The following is a 22,774-nucleotide window of genomic DNA, read 5'->3' as shown; positions in this document are numbered from 1 at the left end:
CGTACGTGCTACTTGGCCGTCGGCTAAAGTCTTTGCGGTGTGTTCCAGTGCAACTGTTGGCCAAGAAGCAGGAGACGTGAGGCGACACAACAGTCGTGTTCCGTCGGTACGTGTTCTTTGGTGTCAGTTTGGTGTGTCAGGGCCTTCAGAATCCACGTCTAGTCGATGTGTAGGACCTATAGTTTGATAGATATTACGAAGATGATTTGAGGTCTTGCCAGGATAACGCTTATATAGGGCAGCTTCCATGTAAAGTTAGCGTCAACCCTCACGGGGTGAAAACAGTTTTTCCGGTCTTGAAGTTTTCATAATAAAACCGGATGTATTCCCCTCACTTTCAAACGATTACACAGCGATATCTGCAATACTCATCCACTAAAAAACATCAGTTTATCCTTGTTAATTACACAATATTGATTGGTTTGAATTGTGTACAATGCTTTTGTGTTTTTAACCTTCGATTCGGAGAAACAAATAGTTTTTTCGGAGTTTAGACACTACAGAGTTTCCGAAGACACTACACTACCCAGAATCCTCAGCTATCGTTTGGGACTACAACATCCACCTTGCTTTACAAACCCTGTGATTAGTCCTCAAGCCCTGTGATTGGATGTTGGAGTGGCAGTGCGACAAGGTTACGCCGAGCGTCAACAGCTCTTTGAAATGGAATGGAACCACGACAGACTATCCAAAACTGGAATAGAGTGCCACAGTGACGCGTCCTAAAACCCGGAAGTAAGTTAACATTTTTACCACTTCCAGTTCCTTCGACAAAAAGCAATGCAATTCCTCCATAGGATTTTGGAAAATAGCTCGAAATAAGGTCTGTGTTTGACACAAATTGAAGAGACAGATCACGTTTTGTTCTACGACATTAAATACATCAGCAGTGACCCCGCTGGTGATTTCTGAAGAGTTTACGTGTCTAAACAACGATGGTTGTTAACATGTGGCTGAATAGGACTACAGAAGTTGTCGATGCCGTTTTACGTCATTACACCGAACATGTAAACACTCCCGCTAAGTTTGTTTGCCCTGTTCTGCTTGAAAGCAAGTACCTGCGCTCAGTGGTGTAGTGGGTTTTTTTTTACTGGGGGGACGCTATTTTAATTGACTCCAAACAATGCCACAAAAATGCGCACGCGCGTAGTGCACTCACAAAATGGGCAGACAGGTCCACTGAGAAACTACCGGTATGCTTAATCCTACTTTACTTACTGTACTGCAAAAAGCAGACGGCGCTGCGCTCAACACACACACAGACTCAAAACCATGGACACACTGGCACATACAGTTGCAAGAAAAAGTATGTGAACCCTTTGGAATTACCTGGATTTCTGCATAAGTTGGTCATAAAATGTAGGAAGCCACTGCTGTCCAGAAAAAACATTGCCGCACGTTTGAAGTTTGCAAAAGAGCACCTGGATGTTCCACAGCACTACTGGCAAAATATTCTGTGGACAGATGAAACCAAAGTTGAGTTGTTTGGAAGGAACACACAACGCTATGTGTGGAGAAAAAAAGGCACAGCACACCAACATCAAAACCTCATCCCAACTGTGAAGTATGGTGGAGGGAGCATCATGGTTTGGGGCTGCTTTGCTGCCTCAGGGCCTGGACAGATTGCCATCATCGACGGAAAAATGAATTCTCAAGTTTATCAAGACATTTTGCTGGAGAACTTAAGGCCATCTGTCCACCAATTGAAGCTCAACAGAAGATGGGTGATGCAACAGGACAACGACCCAAAGCACAGAAGTAAATCAACAGAAGAAAATACGCCTTCTGGAGTGGCCCAGTAAGAGTCCTGACCTCAACCCAATTGAGATGCTGTGGCATGACCTCAAGAGAGCGATTCACACCAGACATCCCAAGAATATTGCTGAACTGAAACAGTTTTGTAAAGAGGAATGGTCCAAAATTCCTCCTGACCGTTGTGCAGGTCTGATATGCAACTATAGGAAACGTTTGGTTGAGGTTATTGCTGCCAAAGGAGGGTCAACCAGTTATTAAATCCAGGGGTTCACATACTTTTTTCACCCTGCACTGTGAATGTTTACATGGTGTGTTCAATAAAAACATAAAAACATATTGTTTGTGTGGTTTTAGCTTAAGCAGACTGTGTTTATCTATTGTTGTGACTTAGATGAAGATCAGAACACATTTTATGACCAATTTATGCAGAAATCCAGGTAGTTCCAAAGGGTTCACATACTTTTTCTTGCACCTGTAAGTTACATAAACAATTTATAGGCATAAAATGCATAAGCTACAGTATTCTCTCTCTCTCTCTCTCTCTCTCTCAAACTCATAACAAACTTGAGCTAGCCAGGGGAACGTTGCAGTTAACGTTAGTGCTAGCATTATCCACGTCTTTAGGCGGCTCTTCTGATGATGTAGTACTAGTAGCAGCTTCACTTGTAGCTTCGGTGCTGCCTGCCATTATAGAGCTTTTTCGTTAGTGTTCTTGAGGGAAAGCTGCCGCAAAATCGGCGGGCGGAGAGCTCGGGGTGTGTAACTGACACACCCCGAGCTCACCGCGGGGTCACGAGCGTGATGACGAATCATAATTTCTTTAAGGAAATCTTTTTTATTTTTATTATAATTACTGTTAAAATTATTATGTTTCTGTCATTATTACAACAAATACACACTTGCAACTGATAACACTGGCAATGATTCGTTTATAGCATAACGTTAGCATTTTGCTTCCGGTGACTAGATTTATGATTCGAAAATTATAAAAGTAGGGTAGACATGTGGATATTATCCGGCTGAACAAAACGTGATCCGTTTCTTAAATGTGTGTCAACCACAGACCTTATTTCGAGCTATTTTCCAAAATCCTATGGAGAAATTGCATTGCATTTTTGTCGAAGGAGCCGGAAGGAGTTTACTTCCGGGTTTTAGGATGCTTCACTGCGGTTCCCCCCCCCCCCAGAACTACACGTGCTGGCCATTGTGTGTTTCGCACATAGACTGTATATATATATAGGTATATATATATATATATATATATATAGGTGTGTGTATATATATATATATATATATAGGTTTTGCAACTAGTTCTATGGCACGTCTCTACTGGGAATTGTAGTTTTATAAGACGTTTTCGTATTTCCCACAATTAGAAGTTGCCAGTATTAAACTGAACACCCTGGAGGTTTAGGGGATACGAAACACAGTGGTTTTATCAAATTTAAAACATGTAATTAATAAATGGGTGAAAATTGCTTGTGTGATAAACTGATGTTTTTTAGTTGATGAGCACTGCAGATATCACTGTTAAATCATTTGATCATGGTTTTATTATGAAAACGTTGAGACCGGAAATACTGTTTTCAACCCGTAACTTTACATGGAAGCTGCCGCTTACCTCAAATCATCTTCGTAATATCTATCAAACTATAGATCCTACATATCGACTGGACGTGGATTCTAAAAGTACAATATTCTCGCTAGAAATCTAATCAAAAAGCGTTTTAATGGCCAAACTATCCTACAATTTAGGATTTTACAGAGAGGGTTATTTGTGAATAAACGACCATCTGTAACGTTTGCATTCAACGGGAGCACTAGAGGGGGGAAACTTTAAAACGTAATTATAGGTCGTATTAAGCGTTTGAACAATCGGCCCATTTGGTCGAATGAGTTGGAGGACTTGTTGCAGCGTACTCAGCCGGAACAAATCTGCCTCTTCCTTCAGACTTCCTTACAGAGCCCCTCCTCCAGCGCACATGACCAATGAGGGCACGAGATAAGTTTGTGCACAGATGGAAAGCTGACAGGCAGGTAGGCCATCCAGTTATTTTAACCGGGCCGGCTAAAATGATTGGTCGTGCTTTTTACAGTGCTACGGCTTCCACAGATTAATTTTTTTAATGTATTTATATAAATATTTATTTATAAATAAATTACATACCCCACCTTTAATGACTACATTAAGACACGTTTTTTGGGACATTTTAACTTTTTTCAGAAATGTTATTTATAAATGTGAAAATGAAGCAAGTAATTGTTGAATGTAGGAGAAGCTTACAGGAATAAATAGAAAAAGTTAGAAAAATATACATTTAAAATTTGTTTTTTTTGGGTGCCTTCTTTCTCTGAAAGTAGAGCAAAATAGCCCAAACACTTTAAATTGATCAGTGCATGAAAAGAAAACGTATTTTGTCTGAGGGTATATCCTTGAGTTTTAATATTTTCCAGTTGCATCTCTCACCCCTGAGCTTACTTTATCTCTGCCTTGAACTACACTTATAAATGCAATGTACCGGTGCGTCGTGTCCTCATCAACATGCTGGAACCAGAGGATGCCATGTTGTTGCCACAGGGTGTCAGTGCTCTCCTGCTGCCGTAACATGGAATTACAGCTGATTCTCGGAGGCTTGATCTTTTGTTTTTTCTCTCAGCTGAAGTCAGGAGCGGTCCTCATGGGCCCAGCAGGGGGTGCCTATTATCTGCTAACATAATTATACTGTTTGTTTGTGTATGGTGATCTTGTGTGTGTCTGTGTTGTGGGCACAGGCATCAAACTTTATGCCTTCATTAAAACTTTGCAGTGTGTTTCTACAGCAACCAGTTTCTTTCCTCCTCTTCTACAACTCCTCTTGTCTTCTCCACCACAGACTGCAGCATGTTTCTCACGTTTTTAACTTTGCATCTGTTGCACATTTACTGTCGGTCTGTTCCTCTACATGGGTTTCATCTACCCCTTCCAAACTGTAATCTGTACATCTATCCCCCTCCCGTCCCTCCGCCTCTACTTCTCTCCTCTGCTACTGTGCGTGGGTGTTATAAGCTCAGGCTATATTTTCCATTTTGGTATTGTTTTGTCGATGCATTGTTGCATCCAATCCAGTTAAGATGCTGTGGAAATACTGTATAAATCTCTCTCGCTGTCTCTCTTTCTACAACCCCCCCCTCTCTGGAAAAAGAGCCAGTTGCTAGGTAACAGTTAATTGTCAAGAAGTAGTTACATGTGTTGCAATGCATGCTGAGGTTGTTGGGGCGGTGTAAGGAGTAAAGCAGGGATTTGGAGAAAATAGTAAAGATTTTTCTTTTTTAAGAAGCAGGAGATTACAAACTGATTAAAGGATATTTTCTAACGCCTCACCTCGTTTTGATTCAGCCTCCCGGACCGCAGATGTTAAAACTCTCCCACCAAATCTATAAACACACAAGGCATCAGTACATTTTGAATCCTGCAGCTTTCTTTAAATAACTCCTGTTGCTGGACAAGGCTTTCAGAGTAAAGAGAGTCTGAGGAGGGAGTTTTTTTTGGGGGGGCTTTGATCTCTGCTGCTCGTTCAGTTTGCATCACTTCTTCCTCCCTCAATATCTCTCTCTTTCTTCTTCTGCCTCTCGCTCCACCTTTTTATTCTCAGGACTCTTCATTTATTTTCTCTTTGGTCTACAAAGCACTTATCCAACATGAGAACGACAATCAGCTGCAGCCATTATCTCCTCTGTCGACCTACAGCATGGGACATAATAAGAACATGTAAACAGTACATTTAAATGTCAAATATAAGACACACATGAAAGACATAGCTGTTGCTTGCTGCCAACCTGTGGACTATCACAATTTCAGTGAATTCTAATTAAGACATTTTTTAATTGAACATAGATTATTGCAATACATAATTCGAAAGACATAATAGTGGTATCGGTCAATACAATTACAATAAATGTGTTTTTTGTGGGTCAAGTTTTAGGGAGATGGAGAGATAAATATACATTTATCTAAGAGGTGGGTTGATATCATTTAAAAAAATGTCACGATCAACACCGCTATATCGTGACAAAACCTCCTGTTGACGAAACAAATGATAAAAACAAGACAAATCAGTTTGAGATTTCTTATGTTTTATTAATACTCAACACTTTTATTCCAAAGAGACAGAAGAATAATATTTCTCAGCACTTATTTTCACATTGACTGCGTTTAATCTCATTTTTAATATTACTAAATATTCAATCAAATTTGAAACACTCTCTTCACACAAGTAATTTCTCTCCATACAAAAAATGGGAGTTCGAACTAGATTTTTGTCCTATGTACATTTTTCACAATCTGTACAGTTCAGGGGTGGAGTTGTTCGATTCTTCTGTGGCACAGAAACAGAAAAACAGAAGATTAGCCAAAGAGGAAAGAAAAAAGAACACCTCAGTAAAAATGCGATACATTTTCGATTGTGCTTTCTGTGGGACACTTAGTAATGGTGCGTTGAGAAAACAACCTTCTTAGCTGGTCTTTGACCAAACCAAATCAGAAATAAAATCAGATTAACAAACCATGACTCATTAAATGTGCACAATAAACGATTGCACGTATCCTGGCCTGAAGTCATTACAAAAGCAGTTTTGCGTGGGGACCAACGAATCAAAGATTTATCCCAAATAGATCTATTCATTGCCATTTTTGTACAGTTTTTTATCAAAAGTCCATGAGCGTGAGGTAAAGTATTTACATACAGTTTTATAATACATGTACAATTAACAGCTATCTCTCACACACTCTGTCTCTCTCCCATATGAGCACACACAGAGGTCATTAAGCGTATGTATTCAGGCACATACAACAACGTAATTTATGATATTCAAAGAAAAATACCAGGAAAGTAGTTGAAATGATGAAAAGGCTTCTTCAGTGACGATGGATTAATCAAGACCTCAACCTTGTTAAAAGCATTTACACCAACTAGCAAGAAAATTGATCCTTGTAGAAGATTTATAAATATAATTTCTAGTGTAATCTTGACTTAATTTAGCAATTTGTATTAAAGTATAACTAACAACTTTGACTGTTGAGATTGGTGTCTTATCTTGCACAAACACACGCACACGCACGTGCACACACACACACCTACAGTACTACATGGATCATCAGTACTAATGAAATTGATAACAATTCCAAATATTGTTCAAAAACACCCATTTTTCAGGGCTAAAAGTTAAGATTAAAAAACAGAAATAAAGAAAAGTGTATACATGCAAGTCCTCTCAAACACTAGAGACCCCCTAGTATCATACATACTGACTTGTCAACCTAGAGAAGGAAAGTCTTCTAAAGTTTAGACTGGGATGTTCAACAAACAATATATCCAGTCAGATTGTGCGTAGGTTTCTAAACTTGGTTTGGCAGAGTGACTAAATGTCTGGTTTAGCCGACAATAAATAACTGGGAGTGGGGAATAGAAGTTTTAAAATTGTGATTGATAATATTTAATGGTGGAGAAAGGCTTAAACCAAATCTTTGTGTCCGATGTTGTGAATTTGGGAGCTGCCATTTGATCATGAAACAACATCAGTTAGAAAGGTGATGCTTTTTACTGAATGTGCCACCTGCTTCACTTTCTGCTGCCTTCCTCTTTTTTCCTCCTCGCGTCTGCATCCGACACAATTCACACAGGATCCCAGAGGACTTGAGGGCAAATTATTTCCTTCATTAAAATCTCAGCATGTGAAACAGATTATGGTCCGGCGGGGGGAGAAATCAGTGTTACAGAACATTGTGAAATGATTCTTTATGTTCTGTTGAATGTGAGTTTCAGCTACACACTGGGAGAAATGATGAAAGGGATAATATGATGAAAGACTTATATTATGATGAAAGTCTTATATTATCCAGGTTATCTTTTCGAAATGTAAGAAAAAGTCAATACAGTGTATTTCTTTGTTGAGATAGCTGAGATCGATGCCACTCATCAAATATCAGTTTTTTAAATAATAATTCAGGAGCAGTGGCCTGTTAGCGTAGCTTCTTAGAAAGACTGGAAACAGGGGGAACACATCACACCTTCCCAATTATAAACTAGCTCTTTATATCTCCTATGTTTAATCTGTAAATAACTCAAACAAAAGTATCAAACAAGTTGTGGTTTTGTGGACTATTCATTTACCGGTAACTTTGAGAAAGTCCCACAGCCTCCAACATGTCATCGTTACACTTCAGTTTTTGTATGGATTAAAGCAAAAATATATATCCAGTTAAAAAAACAGAGAGAAAAGTAATATATAATGTTTATACCTATGTTTAATTAGTGTAAAAGGACCTGAATCTAAGAATACTTGTGTTTTTGTTACCTTTTAATGAGCCCTTGGTATCTAGGTAGCTGAGCTGTTTCACCGCCTGCCATATTTCAAGAAAGCTCGAACGGACAAACTAAACTCAGGCTCTAGAGAGGGCCTTTTACCTTTTGTATATTACCTGAAGGCCACTGTGGTTCTCCGAAGCTCTTTATCTTCTAGATGCCACCAAAATCTACACACTGTACCTTAATGAGCTCCCCATTGAAATCAGGAAGGCAGATAGCTTGCACATCTTCCGGGGCAGACAAAAAACTAATCTCTTTCGACACCACTTCGAGCGATAGAATTATTAACAAAGCACTTATATACTAATAAAGGACTGGCTTATCTAAAGCCAGTTGAGTAGCACTTGAAATGTTTTAGCTCTATGAAACCTGATGTACTTATATGATTCTGTTTTCTTCAAGTTTGTATTTTGTTGGTCGAACGCACTTATTGTAAGTCGCTTTGGATAAAAGCGTCAGCTAAATGCAATGTAATGTAATGTAAATAATGACCTTTAAGGCAATGGTTGGTGGATGCTGTTTTGTGGGAAAGAGCTAGGCTAGCTGTTTCCATCTGTTTCCAGTCCTTATGCTAAGCTAAGCTTACTGGCTGCTGGCTGTTGCATTATAAGAGATTGGTTTATTTATTTAAACCTCATTAAAAGCTTGGCAAGCAAACAAATCATTGCATTCCCCAAAATGTCAAATTATCAGGGAGAAACTATTAAGTAGCATCATAGGGAGCACAGTTGCATGTACCAAAACCCCCCATTTTAAAAGGTAGAATTACTTATTTATGAGTAATTGCAAGAATAAATCAAGAGATCATTTGGGACTAGGTACCAGTTTCCTGTGGTCTTTTACACCAGCAGAGTGGACTTGTTCCCCTCTCATTATTCAGATGGGACCATCTAATACAGCAGGCAGGGCTTAGAGCTGTAATCGTGAAATAATTAACATTACTGCAGCTCATCGCAGCAACAGAGGCCTCGCTCTGAGTCCATTATGTGCCTGTCCTGAGCAGCAAACTGTCACGGCCGATTGAGTTGGACCAAGTGAGACGTGATGAGAGCAACAAGAGATAATAAATGTGATTTACATGTTTCTAATGGACAGTTGGATCCTGGGTCCCAGATGTGAACTGAGGAGGTGAGGAGTGATGAAGCTAGTTGAACTTCTTTGTAATTCAAGGACTTAGTTGAATGGTGGAGATAATAGAAAAAGAAGCTTTTTTCTCATGCAGCGGCTCTGTCGTAGCTGACTTTTGGGGAAAACAGGAATGTTTTGTTTATTATGGCACTGTGGTTTTAACCCTTGTAATCCTGCTATTGTTTGGGATAAATGCAGGAACTTAAGCTTCCTCTACGGCGGCAAATTCTGCTTTATTACATCTGTCAAATGCCTAAAAGTCTGTTATGCTTATGAAACCCTCATCAGACTTCTTCAGGTGTATTTTCACACTTAAATCAATTTAACTAATTGTTTTGCAGGTGGAACTGTCCACCAACAGAACAGACCTTGTGTGTAAAAAATCAGTAGTTATCCTTTAAGGCACGTCCAGCTCAAAATGTGAGACCCATTTGGTACTGCCGAGCAGAAAAAAGGAGAGGAAACGGCAAATCAGTATGATGATGTTGCTTCTGCAGCTGAAAAAAAGACCTTCTTTGCAAATGTATAAGTACATAGAATGTACTCAGCAAGTCATGCCTTTCACATACACTTCACAGCACTCAAGAGTAAGAAAAGTAAAAAAGAAAATCAAACATGAAGAATAAATAGCAAAGAAGAGTCCAAATTACAGGAACCCAAAACAAGTCTACCAGTCCCCTGTAACATTGGTAAGCTAAGAAATAATTAACATCATACAAATATGTAACATGAACTATTTAAATCAATAAAATTGAAAAAACAATCCAAACCGATCATCATTAAACACTGGAATAATATTCAATAATATTATCAACATTATCAATACAATTATTATTAGTTTACCCTGTTACTTCAACAGAAGCGCTGATTTCTCATTCATGATTGTATTTCTGTCAAACAAAATGTTTGTTTTGGCGTTAAGGAACTGCAGGAAGGAGGGAAAGACAATGAGCACGTTAAGAGAGCAGAGACTGGAGATTTGATTTCACTTTTCCCCCTCCCTCCCAACCGTTCTGAGTGTTGGAGCAGCACCAGAATCCTCTCTTCTCATTAAAAACTTGTCTCCCGCCGGACTTCAGAGCTTAGCCTGCAGCGGCCTCTGTGCATCGTCCAAATTACATTCCCATTTATCGGAGAACAACACACACAGTATAGTGTCTCCTCATCCTCACACAGAGAGGTCATCAGCATCTTTGTGTTTCTCCCCCTCTTTTCTTCACCCACTTCATCTTCTCCCTCTCTTTCTGCCTCACCCTCAGACGTCTGACTCAATGCTGGAGAGCTTTTCATAAACGTGTCCATTGCTGGCACCGTTGAAGGGTCTATGCCCCGGCCCCAAACCCAAAGTGTCCCTGGCCACAGGCATTAGCTTGCTGGCCCCGTGGTGGTTCCCCATGGGCCCCCCTACCCCGCCCAGACACAGATCGTTGGGGAACCTGGGGGCCACATTGGACATCACCCCAGCTGTGGCGGACGCGGGCAAATAGGAAGTCGTTCCCATGGAGCCGCGGAAGTCCCCTCCTCCCCGGCTGTTGTTGAGAAGTTGCTGCTGCTGTTGCTGCGTCTGTGGCTTTTTGATGTAGTACGGTTTGCCGCCGTGTAATAGACACTGGTCATCATCGAAGGTTGGGATGAAGGGGTTCTGGTTCACCTTATCTGGGTAGAGAGATTTAGACAAGGAGTAAGTCCCGGCCCCTCTGCTGCCACCACCACCACCTCCTGAAATAGCTCTATCTCTGTCCCTCAGGTCTCTCTCCCCCACCGACCGCTGATGCAACCCACCTTCTCGGAACAAGCTGAAGGAGGAGCCTCCCTTCGCCCTATCCCCGCCTATTCCTCCGAACATGGAGGACTCCCGTTCCCCTGCATACCTCTCAAACATGTGAGCGTAAGGGCTGGGGCCCTCCATGGAGCGATCTTTGTCTTTTAAGCTCACACTCCGTGGCTGGGCATAAGGCCCCCCAACGCCTTTGCCAACCCCTCCCATGCGACCCGCCCCCTCCCTCTGCAGGTCCACAAATGTGTCATACGAGTGCTGCCTCCGTAACACCCTCCCCCCTGGCCCTAGCTTCCTGCGCTGCGCCTGAGTTTGAGGTTGAGCCGGTCCCACGCTACTCTTCCCTGCAGCGAACACCATGTTGATGTCCTCGCTGATGTTGTAAAGGTTTCCCGGTGGGACCTTACAGGAGTCGCTGCGTTTGCAGCTAGCGGAGCTGGGGCGACTGCTGCTCCCCCCAACCCCGTTAGCCGGGCAAGCGCCACCCCCTCCGTGGTGACACACATTGTGGCTATTACGACACTCCCAGTCACCCCCTGCTATGCCCCCCCCTCCTAGCCCAGAGACCCCCTTCTCCCAGCAGGTGTGGGCCTGCTGCCCTGCCGACACTGTGCCGAGCCCACCTTTACACTCCGGCTTCTTGCCTTTACCTTTGAGGAAGTCTTCTACAGGAACTAAGCTCTTACAGATACCACCACCACTACCACCGCCCACACCGCTTCCTCCACTTCCACCCTCGTGCTCCCACTGGGCCTTGCCCTCCTTGGAGCGGAACTGGTCCGCATAGAAATCCCTCAGGTTCTCCTTTTCTTTGCGGAATACGAAAGGTGAAGAATTACCCCCTCCTCCTCCCCTCTTCCGCTCCAGGGGAGGTGAGACCGTGCGGTGTGCCTGAGGCCCGTGGGGGAAGTGGTGGTGGACGGTGTGGTGGTGGGCTCTCCTCCTGAGGCCGCTCAGCTCTATCTCGTCCTGCTCCCGTCTGCACTTGGCCGAAGCTGGCCTCTTTTTCAGGCTGTCCCTGTACTGCTTACGCCGCTTGTTGTTGCCCTCCAGGTTGCCGTAGGTGACAGTGTGCGTTGAAATATCCGAAACGTCTGAGCGAATGTTCCCATCATCCCCCCCTGAGCCTGCCCCACCCCCACCACAGTACCGGTCATGACCCCCGATGAGCCCCGTGCTGGATGCGCCTCCTTTGAAAGAAAACCTCCCGTACACATTGTTCCCCTTGAACCCACCCTGGTCGGAGTCCGCAGGGGCGTGGCCGGCAATCAGGTCGAACTTATTGGTATTCCTGTGAGTCATGGAGGGGCGGGGCTGGGTGGTGAAGATGGGCGCTACCCCTCCCCCTAAACTGTCGCAATCAAACATGCCACCTTCCAACGAGCTAGTGCTGCCTAAGCTACGCGGCCTGTTGGGCACGGGGCCGGACATACCCAGAGCCGAGGCCGGGTGGTGGTGCAGGTAATGGTCCTGGTACAGGTTGCTGTCCTTCAGGGGCAAGTTCCCAAAAGTCCTCTCCACCTCGCTGATGTAGTCACTGAACATGTTGTCCTCTGGCAGGTAGGGAGGCGCTGTCTTGCAGTCGGCAGGGTGACCTACCAAGCTGCGCCGGTGCTCCTGGATATCATAGATAGTCGATTCACGCGCGCTGTGGCTGTACTCCAGCGCCGGGTGCGGAGAGCCGTTAACGCCCGGGACGGCAGTCATGTCCTTAGCCGTGCGGAGCAGCCGCAGGATGTTGGAGTGGGTGTTGTTCATGTTCTTCTTCATGGTGTCCGAGGGCGAGTCAATGGTTGACTTGTTTTCCTCAATTTGTACCCCATGGATGCAGCTCCAGATACCCTGGAGGGGGAAAATTATAGGAAAAGGGAAGCAGAGAGAGAAACACAGGGTGAGACAGGCCATGGGAGGAAGTAAGAAGCACGAAGCCCAATAAAGAAGAAAATTACAGTAAAATGTGTCGAAAGGAATCAGGTAACAAAGGGGGTTAAAAGTAAGAGAGAGGGAGTCAAACAGCGGATGCATATTTAGAGGGAGAGAGAGAGAAATCAAGAGAGAGGGAAACAGAGAGAGCGAGAGGCAGAGAGAGGTTAATGCATTGCCATGTTCTCCCTGACCACCCTCTTGTTTACACACTATTAAACAGTAATAGGGGCTGAGTTCATAAATGACTTTTCTCCAGGGAGCAGCGTGGACCCTCAGACACAGAGAAGGGAGGGAGCCGATCAAAGCTCAGGCGTTTGACTGCCAATCAATAGTTTTAATCAATGTTATTTAAATGCAGTTGTGCTACAGGCTCTTTGCCGGAGCATTGTTTTACTCTTTTTCCCTTTACACTGTCAAGGAAATAATCATTTTGTAAAGGTTTTGTTAAATGTCCTATAAATGTCAAGCCAAGTACATTTGGAACGTTGATGTATTTCAAAGTATCTATTTTTCTCTCTTGACTTCTCACATGGTTTCATTTCAAGTGATCGATTATCTCACCAAAAAAAAAAGGTTTTCTTTCCTCTCCCATCAATCATCTCGTTTTTAATACTTTACCTAGATTTTGCTGCTAATACTTATGTACTTTTACTTGTAATGGAGTGATTTGACATTGCTGTATTGGTACTTTCAATTAAGTAAAGGATCCAAATACCTCTTCCACCACTGATATCAAGAGCCACATGCATAGACAATCGTCCTATTGAAATGTCATTCCCCATTAGTATGTGTGTTGCTTTTGGTTTATTGGTAAGTAGGATTTTCGAGAGAGGGGAAAGCCTATTGCGGGGGAAGTCAAACAAGCGTGCTTAAAATGTGGCTGAGGGAATCTGTGGTTGATGTGACAGCCAAATCCGAAAGGTCGAGGACATGCTACCCACCAGCCAGCACGCGGGCCAACGCTCCTCAAAGGCGTCAACTTGTCAGAAACTGTTTCTGTCTGTCTCTTAGTCACTTTCCCTGTCACTGAGCCACATTCATGAATCTGAATCTTCAACCCTCTTTTCTTTCATGCCTCCATTCTCTCTTTGTGTCTGTTTTATCTCCGTTTCCGGGTGCTCGGGTGAGCGGCAGCCACTCCAATGGGATTGTCTGTCTTTATCTCTCTGTATCTATAGCTACTACAGCTCCTGGGAAAGGTACCAGAACTGTGTCTGTTCTTTTCTATACTCTGCCTTTGTCCTGGCACCCGTTTTAGTTTTTATCATGACCCTTGTTAACTGATCTCTCTTTCTTCCTCTGTGTTTTATTAGCCCTTTGTACTTTCATCACATGTCCATCCTTACACTTTCAATAAACTGTATATGATGAGAAAGATTTTCAAATCCCACACCGTGTGTTTAACCAGGCATGGAAAATTATCAAATGCAGAAGCACCTTCTGAAAGGTGTATGCACTTAAAATGGATGTTGTAATGCAACAAGCGAAATCAGCCGGCTACTGTAAGAGTGAATTGTCACGGATCAACGCAAAAAGTAGTGCTTTTGATTTGCATAAAAATAGAGTTTCTGAAGGAAACACAAAGACATTTGTCCAATTCAACAAAGACAGACAAATGATTGTGTGTTTATGAAGTGCTCGAGGCCACATCTGTGTTTTAAATTGCCTCAGGTTAGTTTGAGTTGGTGTAAACCAAATTACATTACAATTACAAACACCAAACACATACAATTGGTTGCCCTTTTCTCAGGCAAACAATAACTGAGACAATTTGAATTCGACAACAAACACACCACCCCTCTCTCTCTTTCTTAAAAGGTAGCATTATGCATATTAATTACACCTCAAGTGATTATTTATATGGCCTGCAACAATAACACTGAGACGCGTTGTTTAGTGACCCATCTGAGCAGAGTCGTAACCACGCCGAGAGGAGATCTGCGACATCCACAAACACAGCTTCAGGTCACCGGCTGAGAATGAGCAGCATAGTAAGTAGCTTTTATTTCAGCAACATTAAGTCAATTAATTATGGACTCTTCACAAAGACTGCACAATTTTTTAACCCTGTCAAAGACTGGAGTCTAAGTGATTGTTGCATAATAATGCTGGTTGGTCTCACTGTCAATCAGCATATCAGTAGGCGATGTCTTTAAGAGCAATGATGCTTTTTGTATCTGCTTCTTGTGTTTTGTATCACATTAATGTGTTATTTATGCATCAAATTTCACTGTCCCTTATAGGTGAATGGGCTGTAAAGGTTTACAATGTTTTAATTACATCAAACATTTTCTGTGTATTTCAATTGTCCTGGTTATTCTAATAAGGTAAATGTGCAATACGATACTTTAAACTAATTATGTAACTGTAAAAGGCAAATAAACTAAGTTTTGGTTTGGGTCTTATAGGGTTACATTTATATTTGTATATATAATATTATGTTATTGTAATAGGATGCTCCTGTGACTTGCAGTGTGTTTAAACAAATGTAAAATGTCAGGTTGCGTTAGGACAGTCAGCTGTTGACTTGTGTTCTGTTGTTTAGCAACTGCCTGCCTGGGCTAAAAAAGCCACAGGTTAAGTCAGGTGAGTCATCGTATCCTGCTGACTGACTCAATACACCTCAACCACAGCCAGTGGTTTGAAAACAACCACTGCTGTGATCTTTCTGTGAGGAGGACAAAGGTCAAACCCAAAATAAAACACACTCACTCTGCTAATGGTGAAGGTGGCCGCGGGCTGTCCCGTGCACACGCCCATGAAGCAGAAACGCAGCTGCCAGTAGAACCAATGTTCACAGATGAAAGTGAGTAATGACAGAATCATGGCGGCCCCGAGCATGTAGAAGACGCCCGCCATGTTGTCCACGTCTAGCTGGCTGCTCATCACCTCGTTCTTCTCATTGTGGCAGATGCCCGTCAGCCACAGAGCCTCGAACTCCTCCATGTCACCTGGAGGAGGGAGACACACACATGCGCAAGTTACTGTAACAATGAGTGTGTTCCCATGTTGGTTTGACCTGTGCACTCGGATGAGTCTGCCTCTGGGTGCCGGAATATGTAAGTGTGAGAACAAAAAGAGGGGTCACATCTTTTGGATGGGAGTTGATGCCAAAAACAGCTCAGGTCTCATACGTGCAACAAATGTCATGTTGCATTATTTTCACTGAACACCCCCCTGAGGATCATCCTCATTAAGAATAGCTTCTGCAAGGCTATCCCTTACTTGTTGTGGGAAAATAAACAACTGCCTGCTGGGACTTAACAGTCCTTGGGGAGGAAGTGTGTGTGTGGTCATGGGACGAGCGTTTCCGCCCTTAAATTCCTCCCCGTCAGTTCCACATCCCCGGGGGGACTGCTATGGGGGGAGGACACGTCCAGAGAGATTTGTTTGATCTGCACTGATGGTCTGTTTTTAGTTGCGTTTGTGTGGGATCAAGGGGGTTTATATTTACTTTATATATACTTGTATAAAACCACTTTGTCTGTGAGGCGTGTGTTAGAATCTGACAACTGCCGGTTAGTTTTCACTTTAAACTCAGTGTAGAGCCATTATTGTAGAACAACTATCTGTAAATGTGTGTAGAGAATTGTAATACTGTATTTTGATCTGTGTAGGCGTAATCAGATTTGTAAATGTTTGATATAAATCTCCATATCTGTTTTTAGATTTGCTAGTGAAGGGGAAGTGGTCTCCTAGCGGCGGGACGTTAGGCTGAGTGACCTCAGGATGCTCCAGCTAGCTTACATTTTTCTCATTTCTGGTCTGATAAACAGTAAATAAACCAAATTCAGTACCCCTAAGTTTTCAAGCAGCTACTGAGAAGGCAAGGTTTTAATTTACTAAAGGTGATAACTGGAGCGGTATAAACAAATATCCCAAAATGTGCAGATCTCGGCCACCGCAGAGGTGTAGCAAAAAAATCATGTGCAATAATACAACCAATTGAGGGCCTGCAGTTAAGATGTAACTGATAAAAAATAATATGTAAAATAATATCAAATCTGGAAGCACAGATAGTGTACATTTCTATATTTCTTTCTGCATATCAATTAAACAAATGGCATAAAACATGCTTAGCTAACATCTCAGTATGTTGGTAAATGTGTATTTCTGAACCGTGAGTAGAGCCAGGGTGCTGTTTCCCCTGCTTTCATTTTGCTAAGCTAGCAAAGCTAATTGCCTCTAGCTCTATACCTAATGCACGTACATGACAGTGTAATTCATTTCCTCATCTAATAGGATTTAGTAAAATGTCAATCGAGATCTCTAATAGGAAAATGTTATAGTGTTCTGCTATGAAAAGTCAAAATGCTTGTTATGAAAATATGCCTTTGTTGGGGAAATATTTTCCAAGGTCCATAACTTTGACCCAGTTTATCAGTTCAAACTGTCCTGACTGAGCACACGCACCTGTAACCTTGGCTGCTGTGCTCTCAGTGTTCTGTCTCCCTGTTCCTGCCGGTTGGCGTCAGCTGATAGAGGTGCTCTCTGAACTAGCTAAATACATGGGTCTGGGGTAGAGTTCTTCAGAATTGACGTGGCAACTCTACCGTGAAGTCAGAACCTCTGACTCTTGGACTTGTTTTGTGAATTCTCCGGCCGAAACTCCAAATAAACCATCAGTGTTTGACATCAAAGCTCCTGCTCTTCCTGTGTCTCTTTCCTGAGTCTGTGACTCCCACTGCATTGCTACACAGAAGTTTCCCTTACACCTATTCGATATGTTATGTCTTCTTAATAAGTAGCAATAAAGTGGTTAAAAAACCATGGACATTTCAAACACAAAAGTCTTAATGCTTCTTGGGGGCGACCCTATCATCTTCAGATCAGGGTTGGAAACAATTGGCTCCCATTGACCTCTTACAGTATTGATCCTTCTTCAGTCTGCAGATATTATGACGATGACTTAAAGGCAGGATACATGTTCCATTTCTTCTTCCTACTTCTCCATCTTCAACCTTTTTCTTCCACTTCCTTCCTGGTCATGTTTTTGTTCAGATAAAGGGCCCCTCATTTTCTCCTGATAGTAGATCTTCTTCCTGCACATATGATTTTCATCATGTTCATATCTGGACTCTAACAGGACGCGTCAGATATGAGCAAACATCAATGAGTCTGAACTCTTAACCTGGACCAACGTCTAAGTGCCGACAGCTGAGTCGGACTGCATGAGGTAAGAACTTGAAGTAATGTCTGACTGGACTTCCATTAGGGAACATTAGTGCAGACATGATGCCTGATGTTTGTGAACATACAGCCAAGCATGCACAGTCACATCTCATGTACAGACACACACACACAACTCCGAACACACACCCACACACAAACATACATACACACACACACACACACACACACACACACACACACACACACACACACACACACACACACACACACACACACACACACACACACACACACACACACACACACACACACACACACACACACACACACACACACCTACACACAAACAAACAAACAGACACACACACACACACACACACTCACACACACACACACACAAACACACACACACACACAGACAGACAGACAGACAGACAGACAGACAGACAGACAGACAGACAGACAGACAGACAGGTACTTCAGGGTACATCACTCAGCAGCGTATGTCGAGGTTTGAGTCGATTTGGCTCATAAAGATCTGATCTGAGGTGAATGTTCTCGCTGCACTGACCCCTTCATCCATCAAAAAGTGGAAAGTGATAACACATCAAAGTCGACCATGTGTGAATGTGTGTGTGTGTGTGTGTGTGTGTGTGTGTGTGTGTGTGTGTGTGTGTGTGTGTGTGTGTGTGTGTGTGTGTGTGTGTGTCAACCTGCTGTAAAATATATGTTCTGGCAGGTGGTGAGCAGTATGCAGCACATACTGTCTCTGGAGGTGGAGTGCTACTGTAGGTGTAATCTCCAAAGGCAATGATTTATATCAGGAACAATCATTTATTTAACATGAAGCTGAAACTCCTGAAACACAAAATAAAAAATAGCTGGTGATGCATACTCAAATCGTTTATCACACTTCGCTGTTTCCCACAAAACTTTATCCCTTTCCGGCAGGTAGGAAGTATGAGAAATACTGTATTACAATAGGGTATTTGATGCCTTTGAGTTATCTTACTTGTCAGATAACAAGATATATGCGAGAAAAAAAGATTCACCATCTTCTCTCACTCTCTAGCACCAGGGTCCTTTTGGACATAGGACAAGTAGAGGAGCAGAGACATCGTTTTCTAACCAAATCCCTTCAGTTATTCTTCTTCTATTCTCATAAATTGACTAATTTATTGCAAATCTAAGAAAATATGAAAAATGGCCCCTAAGCCTGAGTTTTTTTTGTGAACATTTTTTCTTTTAAACTTATCTTTTGCTACATTGGTACTTTGGTAAACCTACAGTATAGTAAAAAACATAATTAAAAGAATCAATATTATAAAAGTTTGACAGACAATTGTCCTTTCAAGGTCACTTTTTGTTTTTTTCTAAAGCTTTCAAACACATCATGCTGCGTTCACAAACAGATGGAGGTGCTTAGTTGTCATGGAAACAATTATTATCTCGACACATAGAAGGTGTCCATATATGGAGTAAATACAGTTTTTTGAAATCCTGAGGAAAGTAGGAATATTTTTATTACAGCCTTAAAAAAATACTGTAACTCCGACAAGTTCTACCTAAAAGTCTTGAGGAAAACATTACTGCCAGCCAGTGGCGGCCGGCCGATAGGGGCGCCGCCCCCCGTCTTCCCACATGTTTGATTGTCATTAAAAATTCAAAATAAATAAAAAAATATATATTTAAAAAATATATATTTTTTTATTTTTATTTTGAAAGAACAAGGTAAATATTATATAGTTGGTATCAGTAAAATGTATAATCTACAATAAAATCTCGTTTGAAATTGTTTTACGATGTCTAAAGTTACTGATAAGTCACATGTTTCCTGGCTGGCCGCAGCGTGTATCATTACCCTCTCTCGTCCGGGAGGTAGAAAGGAGCCCTCAGACAGAGCAGCAGCAGCCAACAAGCTGACTGTTGCTATCTGTAAACTATGCCGCCGAAACATAATTTCAGCCAATCAGCGTCGTCAGATCTGATGCTCAAAGGGCGCCCTGTCAGCGCCCTGGCCTGTGTGTCTGTGAGTTGTTTGGACTCGTATCCAAGGTGACGCTACAGTAGTAGTCTGCAGGTGGAGACTCCGGTGCTAGTGGATCGCCGGAGCTGTAGATTAACATTTACATGCTTATTGTAGTTGTAAGGGCAATGCCTGTAGCAACATGGAGCATACAGTATGTGCAGGCTGGACCTGTATTTTACAGGAAAGGAGTGATCAGAGGGTCGAGTTGTCGATTCTTGTTCAGTTTTCATCGTCTTCACCCTCTCAGACTTTGAGTTGCGCGCGCTGCTAAAGACACGCGCTACCCTGGAAACCAAACAAGGGTGTAGCTGTATTAAAGTGGAAACAGTCGCGAGTAAATCTGATTTTGTCAGAAATCGGGAGAAATGCGGGAGTGTCCCGCGAAAATCGGGAGGGTTGGCAAGTATGACACACACACACACACACACACACACACACACACACACACACACACACACACACACACACACACACACACACACACACACACACACACACACACACACACACACACACACACACAATGTTCATATTTGGTCTCCTGATTTTAAATGGAAATTCAATCATTTGAGTGTTCCCAAAGCACCAGTGTTCTGCAGTTTGTGTGGGCCTACTCTACTGTTGCACAGGAAGATTCATAGCTAACCACACTGAAGATTATGGATTATCTCATATTTTTAAACCTCAATATGTCCTCCCCCCCCTCCTCCCCTCTAACATCACCAGAAGTCATAATTTAAGGGGGTCATTTCTCAAAAGATTATTCCGGGGAACGATCCCCCGGACCGCTCTAGTATGGATTTGTCACCATTTCCATAGCCCCACCAAAAATATTTTCCACCAGCCGCCACTACTGGCAGCTACAATGAACAACAAATATAAAAATGGTGAAAACAAATGTATGAATCGACAAATAGCAGACAACCAGTTGGTAGACTTAAAGATGGAAAGCCAGCCTGACAATTCATCAAAACTTAAAATACAATTTTAATTGATAAACAAATGGTCAACTTGAGGTGCATCATTTTTAAGTAAGTGGACCTTTTTCTCTTACAGAATTTCCTGTACAACAATTTCAAATGTTTTAATAACCAGCTTTTAGATTGAAACCTTTATCACAGATAAACATTGACCTGCAATGTTCAGATCCTACTGTACATGTGGAACAGCAGTTTCAGAAGTCTTTACACAGGCTCCTTTGATCTCTAAAGTTCAGTTTAATGGTTACAAATGTAACCCACACAGCAGCAGCACTCTTAAGTCATGAGATGTTGTACGACAGGAGGAGGCCTGGGGGTCCCTTGTCACATTATTAGTGCACACTGATGAGAAATGTGTGTCCTGCATCAGCCTCGACCTCGGTGTCATTTGTGGCCACAGCCTGTTCAAACAGAGGGGCCAAATGAGCATCCTGACAAACAGACACAAACCACCTCAACTGGCTCCATCCTCTCATAGTGAGAGCAGCAGCCTGATACTGAGGTCCTCGTGGATCATTGCACTAGTCTTTCTCTCCGACTGAGGCCAGACACCCTGCCGGCTTCTTTCGGTCACTAACCAAAACGCACAACAACAGCTGGGTCTCTAAAATAAACACACAACCAAAAGTAATTCACCTGCTCACTAAGGCACACATCATGTGTGTTGCTTTCTGCAAACTGTGGATTTAATCTCACTACTTGTGTTTAATATTCACATGTTATGGCGCTTGTGTAGTCAAAGATACATGTATCACTATACTGATAAAATGATCAGCTGCTGTCACAGTTATACTGTATTAATTTTTACAAAAACATTTGCTGAACACTAAATAGCCTATTTCTTATAATTCATTAGCCTTTGGAAGTGGTAAAAGGGTTTAAATTATTTACGCACATTTCAAAATCTTTCGCTGAGTTTTTCTGCTTTTATGTCTGATTCTTCTAAGGTGGCTAACGAAGCATCAGGAAGTACATTTATCAGTAATATTCTTGTCTAAATGATTTCACTTTTAATGAGCTGATACTGGGATTTATGGACAAAAGGGATTTTAAAGATGAGCCTGCTGTTCATACCGGAAAGCTTTAAAATAACCCAAATCTTGTCAATTTGGAAAAGCTTGTTGAGATGCTTTACTGTTTACTGAGCTGGAAAAAATATATATATTTAAGGTTCTTCCTGTTGCATGACTAAATCCACAACCTCAGCCTGCCAGTTCAGTTTCTCTGAATAAATATGTCACATTGTCCACAGAGCTCCTTCTACTTATCTGGAGTTACGTTCAACATTTCCCGTCCTTGCCGAAACAGGCTTTGCAGTGTGCTGCCAGAACTTCCTGATTTCCCAAATAAACAACCTGCCACATTCCAGCTTTCACTTCAACAGCGGCAGGTGGTTCCTGGGTTTTGACCACGACAACAGCAAACTTACCAGTAAACTCTAAAATACCATTAAGAATACCAACTAGGGCTGCTCTATAGATCACTCTGTTGGGCTGGCGGCTCAGTCCCTGCTGGGGAGGACCCGGGACCATTAACGTTCCTTACTCTGTGTCTTCTTTTCAGCTTTGTCCCTCCAATGAAGGCACTGATATTTTCTTTTCTTAAAAACGAAACAAAAAGTTTACCAAAAATACAAACTTTGCTGTATTTTTGGACAAAATCCGAGTGTTAATGTAAACACCCATGTACAACACCCATGAGA

The 22,774-nt window shown here is 42.3% G+C and overlaps 1 protein-coding gene across 3 annotated transcripts in view; it reads right to left on the bottom strand.

The window, feature by feature from the left end:
- Window positions 1-5,847: 5,847 nt before the first annotated feature.
- grin2bb (glutamate receptor, ionotropic, N-methyl D-aspartate 2B-b) overlaps window positions 5,848-22,774 on the bottom strand; it is a 101,622-nt gene continuing 84,695 nt past the window's right edge. The window contains exons 14-16 of one of the 3 annotated variants that reach the window (XM_079658169.1): window positions 15,643-15,881; window positions 11,655-12,846; window positions 5,848-10,883 (exon numbers count right to left, since the gene is read on the bottom strand). In XM_079658169.1, coding sequence (XP_079514295.1) covers window positions 10,483-10,883; window positions 11,655-12,846; window positions 15,643-15,881 — 1,832 coding nt within the window. In that variant the 3' untranslated portion in view covers window positions 5,848-10,482. Of the gene's footprint in view, window positions 12,847-15,642; window positions 15,882-22,774 lie in introns of all 3 variants that reach the window. The other 2 variants (XM_079658170.1, XM_079658168.1) reach the window with 2 other exon arrangements.

This window comes from Notothenia rossii, assembly GCF_949606895.1.
Source record: "Notothenia rossii genome assembly, chromosome: 1".
Lineage (NCBI taxonomy): Eukaryota > Metazoa > Chordata > Actinopteri > Perciformes > Nototheniidae > Notothenia > Notothenia rossii.
Note: the sequence above shows the minus strand (reverse complement) of the source record. Positions and strands in the feature narration are given on the sequence as shown.